Raw genomic sequence first — 25,204 nt, 5'->3', positions numbered from 1 at the left:
AGATATCATAACACCGAGGTCTAACATAGCATCCCAACGGCCAATTCATACGCCCACTTGCGAAGTGCCACTCGTCACTTTACTATATCCCCACACACCCTCATCCTAAGCTCCCCTTCACTCTCCGGCCCTAGAGTAACCTCCAGCCACTTCCCACCCCCTTTTGTCCTAATTGCCTGCACCTGCTTCTTCACCTCAAGCGCAGACCCAATAAGCCTCCGGTACTCATCCCGCTCCTTTATGCAAAACTTCCTATCACGAACCCTCGAAGATCCAGGTGTAGGTGGGTCACCGCTTTCAGGTTCAACCCCACGCAGAAGTGCCTTATCCTTCTCGTAAATAAAATACAAGTCCTCCACATCAGAAACATCCGGGAACCAGCCCGGTCCCAGAGCCAGCCACTCAACCCCTCTCCACGCCCCGTTCCACTCCGGGCCAGCCGTGACGTGGAAATTCCCATGCGCATCGATCCCATTCCAGCTTAGCGCTGGCAGCCAGTCGCTACACCCTTCCAAGTCCAGCCATTTGAGACAATAGGTTACCTTGGAGAGTTTGCGGAGGACGGCAGCCGCCTCGATCCAGTTGTTTTCGAACGCGGAATACATATCTGTTCCGCCGTAGGCGAAGGTGAGGGAGCTGAGTTTTGGGCTTTTCATGCTTGCTGTGAGCGAGTTTGGTGTTAGGGTTGGGGTAGGCCAGAAGGCGAGAGAAAGGTGAGTTATGGTTGATAGGTGGTTAAGGAGGTTGAGGAGGGAGGGCCAGTTGGCTTCTTGGGGGATGGGGTTGGCGAGGGAGAGGAATTTGAGGTTGTGGAAGCGTTGTTGGAGGGGTTGAGGCAGGGTTGTGGAGATAATGGAGGATGAGTGTTGTGCCTCTGCTTCTTCTTCCCAGGAGAATGGGGGTGTGTTCTCTTGCTTTTTGGAGTGGGAAAGGGACTCAGGTCCATCCGTAGCCTTCACCTCTCGTGTCAGTTGCTTGAGTGTGATCCAGCGGCCAATAGCGGAGCCCAGGTCCAGACGAATAACATCCGAATGGGTCTCCTTGACATCGTCTTCGGAACCATCCAGGAAGAGAGGTTTTAAGCCTTTCATTCCTATCTCCATTGAAGCGTGGTATGTATATGTAGCAATGTAGCTAAGGAGCAGCTGCTTCATCAGGGTTGGAAGCTCAGACAGAAACACACCATCGTACAAGAGGTGTGAGTCCCAGTTCAGCGCCATCGATTTCAAAATCATATGCTGCAGGCTACACTCTTGCGGGAAAAGTATGCCTGGCAGACGATCTAACCGAATATTTCTCCCGCCAATGTCATTGCCAACATCATCGTGCTCATTCTCGCCCCCAGGTTGCCCTCTATCCGTCATATTATTAGGAACTAGCCAGCTCATGGGAGCAGCAGGGCCAGGTGTTCTCCGCACCCTCCGCTCACCAACGACCCGGGTCCCGGGGCGCGGGCGTGGAGGAGGAGTCTCAGGGAGCTCCAGCAAATTCCGTATCGAGGGATGGACAGATCTGGGAGCCACCAGCGAAGGTCCTGCGACAGCCTCATCATGTCTGGACACTTGCGTGCGGCGAAGGTGACGGATGAGATCATTCACGGAGTGACCGCTTTCAGCCTTGGAGCCGCCATTTTTGGGGCCTAACGCAGCAAAAGAGGTGAGCGATGGATGGACGGTGGAACTTGGCTTGGAGTTCGTGAATTTGTGGTATTTCTTGGGCATATCGTTATCGGCTACTTTGGAGAGCCGGTGGATGTTTGATGGAATACTGGAGGGGTTGGTGGTGTGTGGAAGCCTGGGCATTATATATTACGTAGGTGGAAGGGAATGACGCCACAGAAGAACTAAATCCGTAGAGACAAACATGTCCAAATATGACGTTAAATAACATACCACAAAATAATAATATCTATGAAGATGAATAACGGCTTCTGTTTTAAAACTCTTTTTCCGCGAATGTAGATCTAAGTAGTGTTGTTTAAGACGGAAAACAAGTATACAAATATCACAGTTGGGGGATACCATATTCTTGGGTCAAAAGAATGGGATCAAACTCGTTGATTGAGCCAACGAAATAGTTCTAAATGGTATAATTACAGAGGCAGCAAACAGTAGTATACAGATGAGTCTAGGTATCGCGTATCCATGATCCATCGTCCATTTTTCCCTCGGCCTTTGGCCCTTCGCGGAGCCAGGTTTCGACCCGGCTTTCCTTAGGGTCTTCGTCTGGCAAACCCCTCGACCTGCGAACTGCGAGAACCAGCTGCCGGATTCTCCTGGTACACTCGATCCGCAACTCAACCGCCTCCTTACCATACTTGAGTTCATCGTTCAAGACCCCAAGAGGCGCTACTTGATGTCCCTCTTCCGCCTCTGCCTTTATCTTCTGCCACCGCCGCCGTAAGTCGCCAAACTGAGCCTCCCGGTCCACGGGGTCACCGAAGGTTATGCTGATATTCTTGTTGACACGGGGTAAGAATCGTGGGAACCCTCGATCCTCATGCATGACCTCATCGGTGCCTTCGATCCATATGGGAACGACGTCAGGGCATTCAGACGCCTCCAGAATCAACCGCGACACTCCCCATTTGAAATATCTCATCGTCTTGTTTGGCGCCTGGTGTACCTTGCCTTCAGGGAAGATGTGAAGCCACGAATATGAATTACAAGCGTATGCCGACGGCGCAAGATGAGAATCTTCGCCTGTCGTGGTATATGCTGTTGCCACCTCTGAAAACGGATCGACACAGACATTCTGTAGACTCCAGTGCTGCCGACTGGGGGGCGCCATGTATGGTTCGGGAGAAAAAGGTCCGCGTGAGAGGAGGCGTATCGCTTGTGTCATGGTGGGTTGGAATAAACCTCCATGGCGGGAATGGAGGTTACGGTGTGTAGGGAGGACCTGACCTAGAGTGAAAAACAGAGCAAGGATACTATGTTAATTTTATTGTCAGTGCATTAGTTCTCGTATAATTAACAGGAAAAGCACTAATATTGATATCTAGCCAGAAACAGATATATGGAATATCCCCAACCTTTGGCTGTAACAGATATCGTGACTCCCAAACGCCCATCTGCGGTTAAACGACTGGAATGCCCGTTGGTTCAATAGCGGAATAGTCCCCCACATTAGGGGATCATCCATCCTGTAAATAAAATAGAGCAACCCCAAAAAATCAGTTATTCAAACTCGTCGCATAACGGAGAACTGCAGATCACAGCCGGTATTGCTCCCACGTACACGCTTAAATGATTTGACACTGTCTCCACCCATCGTATTAGCCATGAGTAAGTATAACTCCCGATAGCCCGCCCCTGCTAGGTTGCATCTTCACATGAAAGGATTAAACCTCCCGTACCTGTTATTAGACCCCGCGTTCGTGATTCTCGATCTGCTCGAGACTCTAGCAGTTTTATAAAACCGTCGTGCCCGCTAACCTCCGTATTGCTTGCGGCGTAGAGGAAAGCCCGGCACGCTGCTACCACTGTATACATGGTTGCGGATGAGCAGCCCCTCCAGAAGCCCGAGGGCTGTTCGAGGGTACCCGGGCTGAGATGCATTGTGAGAATGCCGTCGCCGATCTTCCATGAAGAAAACACTACATGTACATCAATATATCCAAAAGAGCATAGGTAGGAGAAAAAGCCTATGGCGGAGGAGAGAATCGAGAATACTGATCAAGTTTCCCCATTTAAGTTCAAAAGCTTCCCGCACGCGCACGACGTGCACGGACCAACCCGGCCCTTTTTCCCGCAGCCCGCAAAATCCAACTTCGACTCCGCAACATCTTTGTCTAATTAATTCATTCCACTGGCAGCAGAGAACAGCCTGCGTTACTCCTCCCATTGCGCAGCGAAGATGTTCAAACCCACTTCTCCCCTTATGGGGGGCCTCCTCTGGTATGAAAATGACAACTCCCCCGATACCACCGCACCAATTGCCCTACAACCCAAGCTCATAGCAATGACACTTCCACTCCCTCATATAACTCTACTGACCAAACACCCTTTATATGCAAACAGGAAAATCCCCTGGCGTCTTTCCGCCCCACAGAAGGCCCGCCAGCGCAAACGGCTTCGGGCAGTCGACAAGGTTGTCGACACCGTCAGCGCCGCGCTGGAGCGCAAGGGCATGACCAGCAAGGCCGTGACGAGGTGGTTTGCTGAGATGCCGCGCGAGGAGGAAATGTTGCCCAAGGACAAGTATACGATTTTCGATCGGAAGGAGAAGAAGTATCGCAAGGGGATACATAGTATGTTTTTCCTTTTTCTTGTGCGCATATGTGCTTGTTTCTTTTGTCAGGTTTTTCATCATCCATTTTTCTGGACGGCCTTTTCTTCTTCTTGTGGTGGTTTGGTTGGCTTCCGGACTCTTCTTCTGCGCCTAGCTTGATTTCACGGGATTCATATTGTAGATAATACGTTTCTCTTCTTCCCCCTATTTCCGGATGTCACTATCTAACCACTCATTCGACCTGATAGAGCTCCCCAAATGGACCCGAGTCAGCCAACGAGTCAATCCCCCCGGATTCTGAACGTCCCATTCCATCCCTTCCACGCATTACCCCGTTTCTCCACTCGATGTGCATGTATACCGCCATACACACTACGACAGGCACACCCGGCAGATCCTACTACGTGCTGAGAGGCCACGAATATACACCGGACTGCTGGGTTATCGCTTATCGCCGCTGATTCAACGAAAGCGAAAATGCTTTTATTTATCTATAATCCCATGTACAGTAGACTTTGGAGTAGTCTTTTGTTACCGTTTCTATTTCTTTAGTGTTAGAGGTTGTTAATAACCTCCCTGCTTGCTATCTGACTGAGTTGGTTGAAGGGGGCAGAGAACACATGTTACATATAGCATAGGAGTTTTTCTGATATGTTGAGGTTTTATTGATTTTGTTTTGTGCTGAAATTATTTTTTAAAGCATGATCCCATTCTCCACTGGACATCTCCTAGTGTAGCCATCAACGTTATCATCGCACGCTATGCTACAGTCCATACATGTCTCTAGGAAGCAATAAAATTAAAAAATTAAAAATTAAAAAAAAAAAAAAAAATACAGAAAACTCAACGAATGTTATTAAAATTTACAAAGACAATACCCTAACAGACAGGATTCAATGAAACGAGAGGAATTCATTCAAACCCCCCGCACCACAATTTCCACAATCACGGCCAGCAACTGCTTATAGCCAGCCGGAACAGACGTGCTGATTTTGCCCCTCAAACACGACAGCTGCAGCTGCTCGTTCTACCCCGTCTGTTGCCTTCTCAACCAGGATCTCGCTCCGTCTGTCCAAACTGCACAGCCTCCTGCTCAAGCACCACGACCGCGTCTCCAGATTCATAACTACCATCCATCGCAACCGAACGCCTCGTCGACAGATATCCACTTGCTGAATTCCCGGAAGAGACGATGATGGATCGAGATACGGATACGACAGAATCATTGCGTCCCGGCACGTCTGACCCAAGGGTTATTATCGCTGGTCGTCGTCCTGGTGCATTATCGCGTTGGCGATGGCGCGGAATCGAGCCGCTACCAGACAATACCTGCCGCATTTCCTGGTGTTTTCCCCTCAACTTCTGCTTCTCTGTCCGATGAAACTGTTGTGGAGCTTGATTCCATCTTTTGATCACCTTCCGACAGGGAAGAGCAGCCATCTCTGCAATCTCCTTTATCCTCTGTCGATTAGCACCGCCTTCACAAATAACCCTGCGCGCCCTGTACGCCCGGCAAACATTCTGCCAGTCATCGAGCTTCTCACACCAGCCACCCATCCCTTCGTAGTATGCGTTCGCCTGTTTATTTGACAACTCAAACCCCTGCGGAGGTCTTCGAAGAATCCAGCTTGCCGGGTCAATGGCGCCGTCAGGAGGTTCCTCAGCCGAGCCTTCGAATAATTCAACTGCTTTTAAGAATTGCCGTGCCCCGGATGACTTCCTGGCGCCATTAATGGCCACTCGCCATGAATCAAGTCCCGGTGCGTGTATCTTCACACGATGCTGCGTGGGGTATTTGGGTCTAAAGGTGTTATTTTTCGGCGCAGGTAGAGGGCGATTGAATCTGGGATCTCCATGCTCCCTCCGTTCTGTAACTGAAACTCTTGAAACCGGATCCAGAACTGTCCACGTAGACCTATTTAACCAATGGTTCGCGAGTAGCAGAAACTGAAACGGTTGGCGACCAGGCTCAACTTCACTCGAGAGCCATTCGAGCCTACGATCAAGGTCATAGATCAATCTAACTTCAGCATTGCTCAATAGAGTTTGAGGGCCCGGCCATGACCCAACCCGTTCCTCTTGCTGAGCTTTTGGGAGCTGGAACGAGACGGCCCTAATTTGCACTGGGTGGAGCGGCTGTCTTGGGAGATTACTGAATCCTGTGGACGGCGGTAATATTGGTTGGTGGATGGATTTGTTGGCATTATAAAGTTTTTTTCCTGGATGGATAAGGTTGCTACTTTGGGCGAGTGGGGATCGAATTGCATCCCCAATTCCATCTACAGAGAGTGCGCCCAGTGAAACGTCTGAGAGATCAACTGCCTGATGCTGTGGAGGCCCATGTTGGGTATGAGGGGTAAACGTGGGTAATGAAGGGAATTGAGGAGTGTTCGTCTCGGGAGTGAAAGACTCAGGGGTACGGTTTTGGATTGGCATCCGGGAATAGTATTCTGAAGACTCAGACTGGTAATCAGATGAGCTCAGGGCTCTCAAAATTCCTGATAGAGGGCTTCCCGGCCGTCCAGCCAGTCCGTGAAGGTAGGGAGGTGGTTGCTCAATCGGTTGGAGTTGCATATGTGCAGCCCACGCTTTGTATTTCCAACTCAGCGATTTTTCCGTAGCCACCGCAGTTTGGGCAATCACCAGATGATTTTGACCACCTTCGTCAGCCGGTACGATCGTTCGAAAACGACGATAATCTAGCCTTGAAAATTGTATCGGCTCGACCGTGCTCCGTTGAAAACCTTCTGAAGCAGACTCCCTGTGAGCTCCAAGGGCGAGTATTGACTCAACATGTCCTGGGGATGTAGGAAGATGAGACAGTGAAACACATCGCCTTAATCCATTCTGAGAGAAATCAGGTGTTGGTGTCCGTTGGCAGCGGGCACTGCGGTTTGAACTGTCCGCCGATAAAGACAGAGGTTCAGCACCCCGTGAATTGAAGGGAGTCCAACCAGCTGCCTTCTGTCCAGAATTCCCATGGAAGCCGTTATACAACATTGACGGGAGTATTCTGTCATTGAAACCGTCAAGGAATATTGGTGATCTCCCTGATCGTGAGCGTTTACGGGCCTTTACAACTTGGGCCGAAATTTTAATAGAATTCCGCAAACCAGGTTTTCCCTTCGAATTTGTCTCTGAGTGGTGCCTTTCTGAACCAGCAGGACGTTCTTTCGACACTTTACGAGCCAAATCGGCGTTTGCATGCTCATAGCTTTTCAACCATCGAGGGATCCAGCGGGCATCCCTTTTGTCCTCGAAATGTTGTTCCACAGCAGCACCTTTTGGATCCCACCATACCCAGTTGTAATCAGCATGAGACGACCTCCATGCGATCTTTTGTCGAAATTTCCTGTATCGGTTCTTCCTCCGCGCCCTCTTTGCCTCATGCTCGGCCAAAGGAACCCACCCGTGCCAAGTTTTTGCATATCGAATTGACTTACTATTCCCGCCCAGGACCCTGTGGCTTGTAAACCGACGGAGAAACGAGGAAATTTTCCAAAAGTAAATAGTGAGTATGAAAATAGAAAAGGTGGCAACCATGATTGCCATGAAGGTTTTCAAGCTAATGAAAGTCGTCACTGGTACAGCTTCTCCCGTAGGGCCGTTAGCTGGGCGTGGAGGCAGGACGTGTGTTTGTGCTTGCCTAGTGCGAAGGGGATGTTTATGAATGGGTGCCATATTATTCCCATCACTGGATCTAGCTAAGTTACTATCTCTCCAGGGCCGCCAAGTTAGCATCCGAAAGTGCTGTATCCCCAGGGAAGATAAGGACAGTGACAAAGATAATCTCCCTAATCCATTGCCTGGAAAACTGGCTCTGCGACGCAAGCAGGCAGCGCGTGGGATAGGAAACTTTTGATGATGGATCAGTGACTAGAGTTGACCGGCGTGTGTGGGCAAGCTGGGTTGCGATGATATGATACCATCAGATAGAAGCAGGCTGCAAAAATGCAGGCGGGATAGAATGTAGCAATGTGGTATAATATTAATGAACCAAAAAAAAAAAAAAAAAATTGATTAGAGAGCGCCATTTGAGAACGTCGGACTCGAGGTTGAAGCCCCTTAAAAGCGCCAGCCGGGGACATTCATTGCACGGGAGAAAGAGCCATCCGCCAAAAACCGGCGGAGAGACGTTAATGTTGTTCATACGTTGTCCATACGTTGTCCCGTTCATTCAGACTGAAGCTGGGCCACATCGGAGAGCAACAGCAGATATTGCGACTGCAGAAAAAACAGAAAAAGTATGTTCAACCGATAATCTCTTGACGGAGAGGGTTCCGTCTACACCTTCACCGGAATATACTAGACAGTGCTGTATAAAGCCATATCATTTCGCAACACAAGAAGCCATGCTCATGAGAACAGGCTCGTAGGATTCCCGTACCCCGGTCGTATATGATATGTGTGACATTGCCGGAGGTTGTTTTCGGTTCAGAGGTAGAGGAAGAGCAGGACGTGTCGTCCATCATTTGAAATTCGGCTTCAAGCCAATGAGAATATAAATATGCCCTGCGGAAGTATTCGCGGCCGCGAGGGTGTTATCTGGATGCGTAGTTATTGGGGTATTCCACATGGCTACATCTGGCTCTCTGGCTGATAAAGAAATCATCCTCCACAGAGCGCAACCAATAGGAGTTGTCTGAGGGTTCTATCCATGGTTTTGTTCGCTGGTTGAAGCCGACGACGGCATCCATGGATGAACAGCTCCCCGGTTGGCAAAATTGGCCAGACCTGACACCACCCACTCTTCCAAGGTTGGTCACCTAACTTAAACTCTTGTCACTTACGAACACTCCTTAACTCAAGACAATATCTATCCTCTGCATTTGCTCCATCCGATTTCCATCCATTGGAGTTTGTCCTCTCTGAACACGGAAGGCTAACACCTGGATTATCTAACTACATACGACATTCATCCGCACATCCTCAACTTGTAACTGTCAGAATGTGTCGCCCTCATTTTTGTTCTTGATTCAGGCTGATGGGCCCCGGGGAAAAACGCCTCTTCTTGAAGGCAACCAAGCGAGGGTACGTCCACATCCCGAGCCAGACAGGATGGTGTGTACAGGGGCAAAAAAATTCCGATTTCCAGTCTGGAGAATATCTTTCGTGCACTTGGGAAAGCCTCCATGGATTTTACCCGTCTCGTTCTTATTAACCCCAGCCTTTTCCAATAGCAAAAGAGCTTCGGGACAAATTGGCTATTGCTTCAGAACAGTCGGGATTGACTTTTGATCAACACTCAAGGTTGCGTCTCGATTAATGCCCGTGGAATACGCGCCGCTAGAACCCTCCCTCCAATCCCGGACAATATGGGACATTGTGCCATAATTCTGCCATACTCATGGATTAGCCCATCAGTAATCTCCAAAGGGATTATCCAAAATCCTTGGTGATATCTTCCTTGCCCATGTTTATTGCCATTCCCTTCCCTTTAGGATTGAAACAGTAGTTCAATGGATGTCAGGATGGAATTCAACCAAGTTAACACCGGGGGAGTCTGTATCAGTTCTGGACAAACTCCGCTCAACACATACATCCAATATCAACTAGCCACACCCTCTGATTTCACCTCAATGGAATCCCCAATGTGATTGTTGATATAGGGTCTTGCTACGAAGGTCCAGCTTCTCCTGCAATGATATTAATCACCCATTCTGCCAAAGAGAGTCATTTTGAAATTTCCATTCATTCACAATAATCTTTACTTTTTCAGCTCAAAGCAAACACCTCACCTGCTTCTCCTGAGTTGGCACTTTAATACGATTAAATGAATTTCAATACAAACTGAGAGCAAATCATCAATAACCATGAACGACCCAACGAAACACTCTTTTTAGGACGCTGACGGGGGGATGGCCTGCCAGTTGTAACAAGAAACTACAACTCCTTACCAAAATTCAGTATCAAGCCGCCATTGAGAGTGAAAGTCTGCAGGCATTTTTGTCATTCGATTGTGACAGAAATTGATACAGCGGGCCACGATGGATGGAGTCAGGGTGAAGTTCATTGGCCTATGCATTGCCCAAAGATTACAATTTGTTGTCAATGAATTGATGGATGAGACACCCATTGCGCAAATCCATGGCGTTGTGGCCGAAGCGCAGGGCAGCCTGTGTTCTATCATATCCAAGAGCGTCTGCATTCCGCAAGAAGAATTTCTCTTCTTTTTTTCTCTTTCTTTGTCTGTGGTGGCGAAGCTGGGTGGTGAAATTCGAGTCATCAAATTCAATTGCTTGGGCAATATTGTCAGAGCCACATGCTGGAGTGGAAAATGAAGAAGATGGAACTCATGAAAGTGTGTTCTCCGTACAGTTCTTACGATTACTTTGTCTTGTCTTTTTCTTTCTTTTCTTCTTTTTCTTCTTCTTCTTCTTTCCTTTTTCATTACGAACGGTTTACTCTCTCACTTCGACCTGACTCTAATAACACATTTCGCCTCGAAACGTAACCTAGGCAGAATGAAACAGAATGTCTACAAAAGACAAGGGGGAAGAAAGAATGCCAGCGACTGGATATGGTTTGCATTCAGGCGTCTTGCCTGTAAGGGGAAAGGTGAAGGTAGCTGAGCCATACTCTGTAGACTGCTTTGGTAGTTTGGACACACACTTGCAAAAGTCCATTGAAGCAAAAACATAATCTATATGGTGATGATTCCGGGAAGTCCCCAGGTGGGTGGCCTGTGTAGTTATTCAAAGCTGCAGAGAAAGTGTCCCGGGCATGGTAGTAAAGCTGGTGTGAGAAGGAGAAATCCGTCTGCAAAATACTTCGTACTGAGAATATGAACGGTACCTAGTTAAAATTTGACTGAATAAAAGCTTTACGTATGCAACCAGATTAAGCAGGTGATGCGCTTCAAAAAAAAAACCCTGCTAAAGCTAGATTTTTGAGGATTGAGGGCGCAACGTAGGGCTACGAAAAGTCTTCGAATGACTTTTTAAGGGATGAGACAAGGAGACAATTAACGAAACATGTCCAAGTTCCCAACTCAAGACTGAAGTAAACCAGAACCGAGAGTTAGTTAGCCGACTGTTCGTAATGGTTAGTTAATCGGGAGCTTCCTTGTCATCCTCACATCAGTTTATTTACTCTCGAGGCGAGTTTTAGGGCTGGTTAATTCTGCTTCTCGACGCAGTGCGGCTGAATGAGTTAAAAGAGTTGGAGCTGCCAGCCAGAGATCAGGAAAATCTCGGCAGCATAACTATGATCACTAGTTAATTAACTAGTTAACTAGTACAAAGGGTAATAACTATCGAAGAATGATGATATGAACGATTCTCCAGCACTCGCATGTGCCACACACGTCCTATGTAACTATTAAGAGGGCGCAGAGAAGCGCAGTGCCCACAAATCGTCTGCGACTCCACGAGATTCTTATCTTCATGAAAGAGTCGTGTAACTATGGTTAAAAGCCAGGCTTTGATCCTAGCATCGATTAGTAACTAACTCGGCGGTGGTCCAAATCCGCGGAGAATCCTTGACCCTGCGGGAACCACCTATTATTGTACCCGTGGGGAGCAACCGTGTCGTCATAGGCAGGTCAAGATCCTGGGGTATCCGCATCAGCATCATCCCCGGGGGCCACGGAGTCGCAATTCTGAGTCACCCGATAGGGGGTTGAATTGCAATCTTCGAAATGTCATTGGCCGTTTCAATCACAAACACTGTCAATGAATCACTGAAGTTGGCAGTCCATGAAAAACATATTCTGGAAATCCTATCATGATGTGAGAACAAGGTAGTTTGCTTACATTTTTGACGTGATTTTAATTTTTTTTTTCTTTTTTTCTTTATCCCGCCCCCCCCTTCCCCGGCTCCTCTCCCTCTCCCCCACGTCTTCTGTGGTGGATCATGGCCATGTGAAAATAGCCTGTTGGGGCCATCAACCCTATGGGAAATGGATTCTCACTCGAACTCGGGAAGAAAATCTGGCCGTTGTTGGAATCTGGCCGAGCACTCTCAAGCAAAACCCCAGGGCTGGTTAACTAGCTGGTCACCACGCTATTTAAAGGGATTCATGTATACGGTCTGAATGGAGATTGGACATTGCATGTGTTGGTGCCCATTCTCGTCGAAATTGGGGCCCAGAATCAGCAGCAAATCTGGTCAACCCTTGCAGCCCTTCCCGTTTTTAGACACAACTTTTCTGCTGTTCCTCAGGTTGTCGAATTCCGTATCGCTTGCAAGTCATCTTCCCACGACCGCTAAGACTTGGCTCTAAAGTGGAACGGTTAAACCTTTTTTCTCCAGACACGTTCTTGATTCGGCATTCCTTTCCCTAAACGGGATGTTTCATTCGTCTTTTGAAAAGGGAGCGAAAAATTGTGACTCCAGCAAACGGCTCAGCTGATGACATTTAACTGGCTCCTAGGTCCCTGAATGCCAACACATGAGGCAACTTGAGGAAGAGAGGAAACGTTAAGGCGGGAGTCGAGACAGCCCCATTGAGTCACCACTTCAATTTCCTCCCTAGACCCTCCATATTGACGATCCGAAGAATAGCAGCCAGCTTCGATCAATTCAGTCTGCCCCGAAAATTCGTTTATAAATGGAGCTAAACGTCTGATCGAATCTTTTTACTTTCCACAGAGCCGCGTGGGTTAATCCTAAACCCCGCGACCCCGCTAAGGGACATCCCTGTCGCATCCCCACCCTACCGAGCAAAACTAATTTCAAGCCGGGCGTGATGATTCCAAGGAGGTGATTGTGCATGTCCGCTACGGAAACGGACTTAAACTGACCTGGAGGTGACAAAGATAAATACATCGTCTCCCCCCGTCATATCCCCTTTTTGTATTTACTTTTTTGTATTTTTTGTTTATATTTATATATATATATATATATATTAGATTCTTTTCTTTTCCACTTTCTGAGGCATTCATTTCACTACTCCAGCCCGTTTTATGGATTATATTCTCCATCCGTTGATCGGGACCGCTATCACCTTGCGTACCTTTATTCGAGCAACCCGGGTTCCACTCCAACGAGGTTCCTGTCCTTTGGCTCACTATTTGGTATCAAATCCTTTTAAGAACCGACGCAGGACGTCCTTGTCTCTTCCTTATTTCTAAATCTGCAGGCCTAGCCCTGAGATTGTGACAAATCGGGATATCCTAGCCCTGCCTATCCTTAGAATTGATCCCTTAATCGCTCTCGATAACCCATGTAAAAGAAAGATAGCTGTAGAATTGTTATCTTGAACTCCTTTGCCGCCCGTCGAGCCAGCACAGCATTCTTGAACGAAGCCGTGCTCCGATCCGCGATCAATCAGCTAGTCTTTCAACGGGAGAAATCCTTTCGAACGACTCCAAGTATTTATTCTTGAATACCACCATATATAACGCTATCCCTCACGGATGTGGAAGAAGAAGCACGATAAACGCATCACAGCCGGAGAAACAGAAGCACCAATTCAATCTCTCCTAACAACAACAACAATAACAACAGCAACGAAGAAAATGTCGACTGCCTCAACCGCCACCCCCATAACAACCCGCCGTTTCTTCCAGCCCAAATCTCACCGGCCAGCCCCAATCGATACCTCTGGTACCACCACCACCACCACCACCACCACCATCACAGCCAACTCCACCGCTACCACCAATAGCCCCGTTTCCTACCTCCACTCTGGCCAGCGCACGAATTCCCCTCCCCTCATGGTCACTAGCCCAACTCAATTCCATCCCCCAACCCCTACATCCCCCTCCACCTCCACTGCCCCAACTCCCACCACCCACTCGGCGCACAAGCGCTACTCGAGCCCATACACGCATACCAAACGCAAAAGCAGTGGCGGCAGCAGTCTCAGTGAGAATAGACGATTGTCGGGCACTGTTAATTATTGCGGGCGCCATGGGAATGATTGGTTGTTTGGAGGGTTTAGTGTGCGGGAGAGTGTAGGGAAGCTTTTGAATGGGGGCAATGAGGGGGATGGGGGGGGGAATGATGGGAGAGTGAGGAGGGAGTAAACGGGCTGGCACCCTCCCCGGAATTTGTGGACTTTGGAACATATGGTTATTCGTTCTACATAATTTTGGTCATTCATAGTTGTTTCTTTTTTGGTTTCACTTTTTCTTTTCTTCCGTTTTTCTTTTGGTTGGTTTCGGCAGCGATCAGGGAAATTGATGGTGGTGATTAATTTTGTGAAAGGGTTAAAGGAGTCGTGGAGGTTGAGTTTGGAATTGAGTTGATGAGAGAGTGGATTGCGAGTGAATGGTAACTCGGGGGAACAGATCCAACGCTGGCCACAGCCCGCAAACGAGATTAATACATGGTATGCTTAAGTCCCGTTTGCGTCCTTATACCCCTATCCGTCGCTGAATACGGTCCACTAATCTCTCATCTCTCAGTTCTGCCACATTTACAAAAATAAATTATTAAATAATTATGATATATAAACTATTTGATAATAACCATCAGATATTCCAGTCCTGGCCTTACACATGTATATCGTCTTATTCACCATTGCAATTGCACCGCGAACCTACCACTCGTTAGCGAGACAGAACGGAGAGATGAAGAGAGGAATTGATGACTTCAAATGAAAATGAGTTTGATTAGATGAACTTCTTTCTGATTCCAACATTGGATGCTTTCCCTGTTCAGATATTCACTTCTCTGATTTTATGCGAAACGCCAACCCCAATGTGCATGATAGGTATCTTCAAATATATGCATCATTATGGAATAGCAGTTTCCCAGACCATGAACCTTTGTCGATTTATGATTCTTAATTTTATATTTTTACTTTGGGAAGATTTTTCATAGGACAAACGGCCTGTCGGGTATATTTCCAATAATAACTTACGTTGCACGCATAAATAAATCGGAGTTAAATTGAAATTTACAAACATTCCATCCAATGCAGGAGAGAGTTAATGAAGATCGGAGGTGAAAATGGAGGGGGATTAAACAACATAATCAGGCAGAAAACGAACCGAATATATAACCGGATTGAGCCAGCGGGAGATCTCAAGCCAAAATAGAAATTATAATATTAGAAAAGGTAAAAATGACAGAAACAAGGGGGGGAAACGATACCCCGTCACAAAAAATAAACAGCACCACAGTTGCATAGTCACTGCAAAATCGCCAGCAACGTCGTCCTGTAATCGCCACTGGTTTCCCCCCTGACTCTCTCAGCAAGTTCAACTTGATACATACGTTTATATGCAGCTTTGGCCATCTGCATCCGCTGCCCATCCCAGTGAATCCGGACAATCCTCTCAATTAGATGGACATCCTTGGTACCCCAGCCCTTCATCGCTTCCTCCAGCGCCATAGCATCCCGCGCTGCCCGGTCCAAAGCATTCCTCAACATCGCGAGCAGCGCGCTCCTCAAATGGCCGGAGAACTCACTCGTTATTTCCTTCTCGAGATCCTTATTAAACTGCGCCTTGTATTGCTGTGAAATCGCGCGGAGTTGGGCGTCTGAGCGTCCGGCAAATATTCTACAGACGGTGGTTTCGTCTGTGCCGAGTCCGGCCATGGCATGGTTGAGGTCTCTGACGTCTTGTTCGAGTTCATGCTGTAGGATGGGGGCATTCCCTTCAGGTCGCGCTGCAGTCAGAATGATGTTGAATAGCGCCTTGACGTCGCCTGATAAATCGCTTTGGACATCGGCTTCGAGGGATCTATTCTTGAACTCTGTTGCGTAGGCTTGTTTGATTGCATTTAGATCAGCGTTGGATCGGCCGATGAGAACGTCATTTAGTATGGCTTCATCGGTGCCTGCACCCTTGAGCGCTTTTCTGAGTGCATAGACATCCTGCAAAAGTGGTCCGTTTACCAGTGCAACAAGGACATTCTCAAAGTTGCCCGAAGTCTCGGATTTAATGTCTTCTTTCAGATTACGCCCCGTTCGTTTCGTGAACGTATCCTTTATAAGTTCAATACGAAGCGGGTCCGCCTTGGTGAGAATATTAATGAGAACTTTCTGTCTAGTTCCAAATCCTTTCATCGCGGCGCGGAGATCGTCAGCCTCCGCCGACGCATCACCCGGTGCCATCTGACCCGGAATGTACCCTATTGATGGCGTCCCTACATTTGGAAACTGTGCAGTATATAACTGCTGTGGAGGAACCTGACTGGGAGGGGGTGCGCCGTATCCATGGAGAGGCGGTTGCTGTGGATAATATCCTGGTGGTTGGGGATGCGGAGGGTATCCATATGTCGGTTGCTGATATTGGCCTTGTGGTTGCTGGTATTGCAGCGGGTAAGGCTGAGGAGGATATTGACCGTACTGGCCTTGTTGATACTGATACTGACCAGGTGGAGGATACTGGCCAGGAACAGGTTGTAGACCTTGTTGTGGCGGATACGGGCTTTGGGGAGGATAATGGCCGTATGGGGGGTACTGTCCTTGCTGTGGAGGAGGAGCTCCGTAACCTGGAGCCCCCTGGGGAGGAAAACCCTGTGGGGGAGGGGCTCCGTACGGCTGTGGTGGATGCTGTCCCGGCTGTGCGGGCGGGGGTTGGCTATCTAAGAACCTGGTGAGATAATTTGTGTCAGGCAGAATGAACCATGGAAAGCACATACGGGAATTCGGAGCAGCCATGGTTTTCAAAACATCCTACTGCTTCAAACTAGTAACTATTAAGCAAAAATGCGATATTTCAACTGGGTCGCCTGCAGAATGAAGGTGTAACTAAACCAACTCCCTGTCCGAACTGGAATCGCGAATAGTATTTGTAAGTCACGTCTGACGATAATTGCATGGTCCAACAGACAAATACAACGACTGTGAGTGGGAGGTGTAGTTATTCTCAGATGAATTCTGTTGAAATTATCCCGAGAGACCCGACAGTCAGGATTTTTCACTCACGGAGGGGTGAGATTTGCTTTTTAAGCAACATAATTCCCCACCGAGCCAATCTCCACACCTAGTAAACCAATCCACAGATAGGATAACTAAGTAGATTTACAATCCAGAATATCTACACTCAGGGACAAATAATTATGCTGGGATGAGAAAAATCTGAGTCTTGTATGCCTTGAGTGTGCCACAATTGCTGCATCCTTGCAGTGATCATGAAAATAGCCTAGGCCTGCTGCTGGCAGAGAGAGTGAGTGATTGATGAGTTGTTCAGTAAGCTCAGAAAATGAAATAGAAGACCAAGCAGTTTCTTCCTTAGTCAAACTTTCTTCATGTTAAATTCTATGATTAATTCTTTTATGTTTTTACTCCTCTTTTTTATTCACAATAAATAACTATATCCTATCATTACTTCTTTATTATAATGATATTTGTTTTTTTTGTACTTACAAACTTTAATAATTCAATTAAGATTTCTTATTAATTGTGACCTCTTAAGTTTCTATTTTATAAAAATTCTAACTTTATTTATTCACCAGTATAATGAATAGAAATTATATAAAAAAATTAAATATATATAAATAAAAAAATTAAAAATTAAAAATTAAAATAAAATAACAAAATAAAAGTTTTAAAAAAAATATATAAAAGTTAAAAATATTTAATATTCTTCTTTAATTATAAATAATTATAATATTTATTTAATATAGTTTTTATATTTATATAAAAGTATATTATATATGTAAGTAAATCACTTTCTTATTTTTCTATTATAAGAACTTGTTCATTAAAATATCAATCATATAAAATAATTAATTTTTTAATTGATTTTTTTTAACTATTTATTTTTCTTCTTCTTCTTCTTCTTCTTCTTCTTCTTCTTCTTCTTTTTCATTTGAAGTGTATTAATTAATGACTATGATATCTACTTAGTTATACTAAATCTATCTCAAAATAATATAATATTTAAATAAATATATTATAAAAATCATAGTTCTATATATTATTTCGGTAAAATATATAAAAATAAATAGAATACATAAAAATTAAAATAAATTAGCAAAGAAAAATAATATAGTAAAAGAAATAATTATATTAAAATTTTATAAAAAGGAATTTCAATAATCTAATATATAATAATAAATTTATAATAAAGAGAATAATAGTATCAAAGAATATATATATATATATATATATCAATAAATCAATGATAAAGAGAGTAATAATAATAAAAGAAAAATATTTAAAATAAAATAAACTTTTATCTTTATATTTATTAATAATATAAATTAAATAAATATTATATATTATTTTAAAAATTTATTATTTAAAAGCAGTTTTCATTTCTTTGATGTAGTCAATTAAAAACTTTATTCTCAGCTCAGTTTTAAAGAAAATGAATATACTTAACTGATTGATAAAGTATTTTTTTCCCTTTAGTTTCTTTTTAATATCAATATGCAATAAATAGTTCATTAAGATATGATTGAAATTTTTAATAAAATCACAGAAATTATATTTATCTGAGCTTATAAAGTCTTTAATTCATCTTAAATAAATTTTAAATTAATTACAATTAAGTTTCAATTGTATTATAAAAAATTTTCTTTTATTGAAAACTTTTATATTAATTTCATTTCATCTTGCATATTGAACTTTTTTTCTTTTCTCATAGCTCGATTCATTAATTAAGATATAAATCTTTGATTTTTTTTAATATAAAATCAAAAAACAATTTTTGATATTATTTTTAAGTTTCAGTATCACTGTTTACTGTTAAATCTATATATTCAAAGTGTGAAATATATATAAGCTGATATTCATGATATATAAATTTGAATATTTTTGCTTTAACTTTTTTTTTCTATATTTTTAAATTAAATCAAGATTTATTTAATCATTTTAAATTTTATGTTTTTAAAATTTTTAACTGTGTTAGGCTCAGCGTCCGACCGAGCCCGACCGAAGGCCGGTGCCCGGTTAGACTCGACGTCGGATTAAGCTCGGCGCCCGATTAGGCCTAACCCACATCATGTGACCATGCGACCATGCAGGTCGCTCGATTAGGCCTAATCCATATCACGCGACTACACAACCATGCAGGTGATTATAATCCACACAGGCCCCCAGCACCCCCTTTCATCTCATCAAGCTTAGTATTTCATTATATAGCAGTTAGCAATGCAGAGAGTCTTTCTTCTTATGCAGCTCACATTCACTCTCTAACACAATACTAAGCTTCTCTTCTACCTTCTCACTCAGATTTCAGCAGAAAACTTGAGTGCCTCAGTTGAATTAGAACCTGCTAGTTCAGAGCCTGACAACACATCAGATCAACTGCTAAGACAACAGCACTGTTGAAGACAACAGCTCAATCCAACATCAGATGACCACCACAGGCTCCCAATCCCCTGAAAGGGGCTGAAAGGACTGATGATACCTCCTAACAAGATCAACTGATCAATCATACATCTCAATTGAGGAATTCAGAGAGGTAATCCACTCAGATAGTGACCATGTTTATAATGAGTTGATGGTGATCTTTGATGGCATCTTTGACAATGAAAAAACATTAAGAAATACAGTCACATGTCTGAGAATGGAATGGAACAACACTACTAATCAGATCACTGTCAAGCAAAGTCAGATTGATGAGCTAATTGCTGAATGTGATGAACTTAGTCACACTCTGATTCATATGACAGTCAGCAATCAAGCAGCAAGTCAAGATGTCACTCTCTCTGAGACTGCCAGAAGATCTGTCAAGATTGATGACCTGAAACACCTCACTGATGACAAGAAGTCAAAATTTGAACACTGACTCTCTCAGATGAAGAACAAGCTCTGAGAGAATGCTGACCACTATCCTACTGAACACATGAGAATAGTGTACATTGAAAACCAGACTGATGGGAACACAGCATGTCACATTGCACCCTGTATGAAAGAGGATCACCCTGAGTGATATCAAACTGCAGAAGAGATGTTTGAGCATCTCAAGTCAATATATGAGAATGCTAACAAGCTGCAAAATGTCAAGAGTGATTATCACAAGCTGATTATGCACAATAGGGATAATTATCATGAATTTGTCACAAAATTTTTACATCTGACAGAGGAGGTCAAGATTGTCAAGGGGGGACTATAAGACAGACTTCAATGACAAGCTGTTCTTTGATCTTCAGAAGATAATAGCAGTAGTCAATGTGATCACTGATACATATGCTGAGTTTCAGAAAATCTGTGTGCAGGCAGCTCACATCCTCCAGACAATCAATGTCACTCAGAAATCAAAGAGCTCACAGAAAAATGAGTCTAATATCTTCAAGCAGAACACTCTGTGGACTGTCAACAGTCAAACACCTCTCAGCATCTCTACAACAAAATCCTCTACTGTGAAGAAGATCTTGAGCTCTTGTCTGAATATTCAGTGCTACTACTGTAAGGAAAAAGATCACATTGTCAGGAACTGCTCTGCAAAGCAGAAGTTCCAGCAGATGATTACTGAGCTCACAGAGAATGATGCCTCTGAGTCTTCAGCAGACTCAGGAAAAGAGTGAGTCTGAGAGAAGACTTCATCTCAGATAGTTCAATAGTCTGTGAGAGGTTTGAGATGAAGGACTTGATTGAGGAGAAAAGCTTTAATGTATCAATCAAATTAGCCTACAATGAAATTGCTACTTCTACAAATTCTCTTGCTGATACTGAAGCAAATGAAGTGAATTTTATTGATACTCAATATGTCATAGAATTGACAAGATTCTTTGATAGAAAGTTTCAAGAACTTTCATTCAAATGCTGCATGAAGGGATACAATGACACTCTCAGCAGGGTGATAGATCACACATTGACTCTAAACCTCTGGGTGAATGACCAGAGATTTCAGAATGTCTCTCTGCTGATAACAGATCTAGACCAGCACCCTGTCATCCTGGGACAGAAGTGGTTGGCAGCACAGAATATATGACTTGATGTTAAAAATCAACATCTGATTTGGCTGAGTGAACAGTCTATCCCTGAACAGGTGGCAGAGTCAATGTTGAAGATAGTACTCTGATCAGTACTGAAGCACTCAGACTTCAAGCCTGAGCATCAGGCAGATGTGAAATGAAGAGAGATCAAGCTGAATGAGAAGATCAGACAGGAGCATCAGACTCAGCTCCACAAATTGAAAGGGATCAGCTCAGTCATGATGCTTGAGATGAGGCAGAGACTGACCTGAGAGGAGACAGCACCACAGATGATGAATATAAACTTCATTGAGACTGCTTCCTTTCATGATTATATGAAGAACAAGAAGTCAACAGTCTTCATAATCAGTCTGTATGAAATTGATAAACAGCTTGAGAAGAAGTGAGGTTTAGTGAGAGCTGAGGATGAGTCTGATGAGAAGCTGATCAGCAACTTACCAGAATGATTGAAAGACTGAGAGAACTGCTTCTCAAAGAAAGCATCAGATGAACTGCCTCTCCTATGGAAGAATGTTGATTTTAAAATAGAGCTCCAGCCTGATGTTGACCTCACTCAGAGCATTGGACATGCACCTCTATATAAGATGAATCTAGAGGAACTAGAGGCAGTGAAGATCTATTTTGAAGTCAACCTAGCAAAGAATTTCATCACCTCAAGTTCAGCCTCCTACACCTCTTCAATTCTGATTGCCTGTAGTGGGAAGAAGCTATGATTCTGTGTTGACTTTCATAAGCTGAATGCTATAATCAAACAAGATCAGTATCCCTTGCCTCTGATAGATGAGCTGATGGACTGACTCAATGAGGCAAAATACTTTACAAAGTTGAACATTCAGCAGGGGTTTCATCACATCTGAATAAACCCTGAGTCTGAGGACCTGACCACCTTTAGAACCTGCTACAGAACCTATAAATATCAGGTGATCCTCTTTGGCCTTACAAACACCCCTGCCTGCTTTCAACAGTTTGTTAACAGTATCTTCTTTGACTATCTGAACAAGTTTATGACAGCATTCATGGATGATCTTCTAATCTATAGCAAGAATCTGGAGGAGCACAAGCAGCAGGTAAACTCAGTGCTAGATCAACTAAAGACAGTGAGTTTGCAAGCCAGCATTCAGAAATGTGAGTTTGCAGTCCAGAGAACAAAATACCTAGAATTCATCATTAGTACAGAAGGAATTGAGACAGATTCAGAGAAGACAGCTGTTATTGTGAGATGGCAGGCCCTCACCACAGTCAAAGAAGTCTAGTCATTTCTAGAATTTGGCAATTTCTACTGATGATTCATAAGGAACTACAGCTGAATCACAAAGCCACTGTACCAATTGACAAAGAAGACTATCTCATTTGTGTGGACATCAGAATGCAAATCAGTCTTTGAAAAACTGAAGAGGCAGCTGGTGGAGACTTCAACACTGCATTACTATGACTCTGAGTGGAAGACTTGTATTGAGACTGACATCTCTGACAGAGTAGTGACTGAGATACTAAGTCAAAGATTTGAAAATGATCTTTGGCACTCAGTAGTCTTCTATTCAAAGACAATGAATGATGCAGAGCTTAATTATGAAGTTCATGATAAGAAAATGCTGGCAGTAGTCTAGGCCTTACAAGAATGATGAGCAGAGCTTGAGAGACTACAACAGAAGAAACAATTCAAGATCCTCACTGATCATCATGCACTGAAATACTTCATGACTATCAAGAAGCTGAATGCATGTCAAGCTCACTGGACAGAGTTCCTCTCCTGTTTCTACTTTGAGATCAAGTATTGATCAGGCAAGGTCAATCTGCTAGCAGACACACTGAGCAGGCCTGAGCAGATTAGAAGGCAACAGGACAGCTGTATGCAGATTCTCCTAGAACCAGAGACTCTTGACCCCCAGATCACTTTCTCTACAGACATTGCTAGCATCAACTTCTCAGAGAAAGAGAGCATTACTGAATGCATAGTGTCTCTAAACAAGACAGTCATCTCAATTGAGCTTCTGTGACAGCAGGCAGATGATGAGAATAGTCTCTATACAATGAAGGACAATGTGCTACAGTACAATGGAAGACTAGTGATGCCTGTTCAGAAAAAGAAAACTCTGATAGTCAAGCTACTGCAGAAAATTCATGATCAAGCTTCAACAGCACACTCTGAAAAATGAAAGACTCTGACTCTGATGCAATCATGCTATTGATGAATCACCTGGCAAACAGATGTTCTACACTATATTCAGAACTGCCATGTGTGCTGAATCAGTAAAATTTCAAGAGATAAGACTTCTGATTTGCTAAAGTCATTATCAATATCAGAACAGGTATGGCAGCATATTACAATGGACTTCATGGACATGCTGAAAAGCAAAACAGGTTATGATGTCATTTTGATCATAGTATATCAGCTAAGCAAGAAGACAATCTCCATTTCAATCACCTGAGGAGTTACAGCCCAGGAGCTGACCTGACTATTCATTCAATTCTACTATTCATACAATAGGGTGCCTGACTCAATTGTCTCTGACTGAGGCCTCCAGTTCATATCAAGCTTTTGAAATGAGTTTACACAGATCCTGGGCATAAAACTGAAACTCTCAATGATGCATCATGCACAAACTGATGAACAGACAGAAGTGATGAATTAATATATTGTCATCTGTCTTCACTTCTATGTCAGTTACTATCAAGACAACTGAGATGAGTGACTGCTCATTATAGATCATGTCTCTGCAGCTACTTCAAACACTTTCACAGAGATCTTCCTCTTCCTCACAGCAAATGAATATGAATCTCAAATGTCATTTGACTGGCAACCACTGGCAGAGAAATTGAATATGAATGAGAAAAGAAATCAAGAAGCAGCAAGAAGCTTCATTCACTGAATGAGAGAGATCTGAAATCAGGTGAGTAAAGACATAAAGACAGCACAGAAACAAATGAAGAGACAGACTGACAAGCATCATCAAGAGTCTGACTTTGCAGTAGAAGATTTTGTTTATCTAACATTGAAATCATACAAGATGAATTGATCAAGCTGTAAACTGACAGAGCAGAATGCCAGTTCCTTCAGAATTCTGGAAAAGATGGACAATGCCTACAAACTGAACCTTCTCATAACAATGAAGATTCATTCAATCTTCTCCTCAGACAAGCTACACAAGGACTTCAGAGATCCTCTACCTGGCCAGACTATCAGATCACCAGACCCAATTGAAATAGATGGTGAGAATGAATGAGAAATAGATCATATACTGACCAGTAGAATAAGTCAGAGCAAGCTGCAGTATCAGATGCACTGAAAGGTGTTAGGGAGCGAATGCGAGCTGCATAAGAAGAAAGACTCTCTGCGTTGCTAACTGCTATATAACGAAATACTAAGCTTGATGGGATGAAAGGGGGTGCTGGGGGCCTGCGTGGATTATAACCACCTGCATGGTCGTGTGGTCACGTGATATGGATTAGGCCTAATCGGGCGCCGAGCTTAATCCGACGTCGAGTCTAACCGGGCACCGGCCTTCGGTCGGGCTCGGTCGGACGCTGAGCCTAACAAAAGGGATTTGATGAGAATTCTTCATGATACTCCACTCACAACTTCAAAGAATCATCACATGCCATACATGACTTCCATGAGGCTAACTCTACAAAAGCTGGACCTCCAAGGTGACTAGATGAGTGGCTGAAGGCATGGGAGACAGACAGCTACCTGAAGGATGAGGTTGATGACGACCTACCAGCATGAGGACATGCCTGCCCCTAGACCAGGGGGTGATGTTAGGCTCAGCGTCCGACCGAGCCCAACTGAAGGCCGGTGCCCGGTTAGACTCGATGTCGGATTAAGCTCGGCGCCCGATTAGGCCTAACCCACATCATGTGACCATGCGACCATGCAGGTCGCTCGATTAGGCCTAATCCATATCACGCGACTACATGACCATGCAGGTGGTTATAATCCACGCAGGCCCCCAGCACCCCCTTTCATCCCATCAAGCTTAGTATTTCATTATATAGCAGTTAGCAATGCAGAGAGTCTTTCTTCTTATGCAGCTCGCATTCGCTCCCTAACAAACTGCTGTTTAATTGTTTGAAAAAATTCATATATTTTTGATAATAGATTCTTTATGAACAAATTTATAAGTTATTGTAAATATTTTTTGAATTGTAAATAACTCAGTATTGAAGATTTTATATTCATTCT

The 25,204-nt window shown here is 44.2% G+C and overlaps 6 protein-coding genes across 6 annotated transcripts; 2 read left to right on the top strand and 4 right to left on the bottom strand.

Moving 5' to 3' along the window:
- Nucleotides 1-74: 74 nt before the first annotated feature.
- Nucleotides 75-1,802, bottom strand: PAAG_00143 (hypothetical protein; the record flags this gene model as incomplete). The annotated part of the gene is made up of 1 exon (XM_002797558.2): nucleotides 75-1,802. The coding sequence occupies one exon, from the start codon at nucleotides 1,800-1,802 to the stop codon at nucleotides 75-77; it is 1,728 nt and encodes a 575-aa protein (XP_002797604.1).
- Nucleotides 1,803-2,127: 325 nt separating this feature from the next.
- PAAG_00142 (hypothetical protein) lies at nucleotides 2,128-3,560 on the bottom strand (the record flags this gene model as incomplete). Its single annotated transcript, XM_002797557.2, has 4 exons — nucleotides 2,128-2,932; nucleotides 3,035-3,145; nucleotides 3,241-3,259; nucleotides 3,359-3,560. 4 exons carry the CDS (start codon nucleotides 3,558-3,560, stop codon nucleotides 2,128-2,130), a joined length of 1,137 nt encoding a protein of 378 aa, XP_002797603.1.
- Nucleotides 3,561-3,858: 298 nt separating this feature from the next.
- Nucleotides 3,859-4,534, top strand: PAAG_00141 (hypothetical protein; the record flags this gene model as incomplete). The annotated part of the gene is made up of 2 exons (XM_015843919.1): nucleotides 3,859-4,252; nucleotides 4,482-4,534. 2 exons carry the CDS (start codon nucleotides 3,859-3,861, stop codon nucleotides 4,532-4,534), a joined length of 447 nt encoding a protein of 148 aa, XP_015700254.1.
- A 746-nt stretch (nucleotides 4,535-5,280) lies between these two features.
- Nucleotides 5,281-7,914, bottom strand: PAAG_00140 (hypothetical protein; the record flags this gene model as incomplete). The annotated part of the gene is made up of 1 exon (XM_002797555.2): nucleotides 5,281-7,914. One exon carries the CDS (start codon nucleotides 7,912-7,914, stop codon nucleotides 5,281-5,283), a length of 2,634 nt encoding a protein of 877 aa, XP_002797601.2.
- A 5,678-nt stretch (nucleotides 7,915-13,592) lies between these two features.
- On the top strand, nucleotides 13,593-14,204 carry PAAG_00137 (hypothetical protein; the record flags this gene model as incomplete). Its single annotated transcript, XM_015843918.1, has 1 exon — nucleotides 13,593-14,204. One exon carries the CDS (start codon nucleotides 13,593-13,595, stop codon nucleotides 14,202-14,204), a length of 612 nt encoding a protein of 203 aa, XP_015700253.1.
- Nucleotides 14,205-15,313: 1,109 nt separating this feature from the next.
- PAAG_00136 (annexin A7) lies at nucleotides 15,314-16,792 on the bottom strand (the record flags this gene model as incomplete). Its single annotated transcript, XM_015843917.1, has 2 exons — nucleotides 15,314-16,716; nucleotides 16,774-16,792. The coding sequence occupies 2 exons, from the start codon at nucleotides 16,790-16,792 to the stop codon at nucleotides 15,314-15,316; spliced, it is 1,422 nt and encodes a 473-aa protein (XP_015700252.1).
- Between the last annotated feature and the right edge of the window lie 8,412 nt (nucleotides 16,793-25,204).

This window comes from Paracoccidioides lutzii (assembly GCF_000150705.2).
Source record: "Paracoccidioides lutzii Pb01 unplaced genomic scaffold supercont2.1, whole genome shotgun sequence".
Lineage (NCBI taxonomy): Eukaryota > Fungi > Ascomycota > Eurotiomycetes > Onygenales > Ajellomycetaceae > Paracoccidioides > Paracoccidioides lutzii.
Note: the sequence above shows the minus strand (reverse complement) of the source record. Positions and strands in the feature narration are given on the sequence as shown.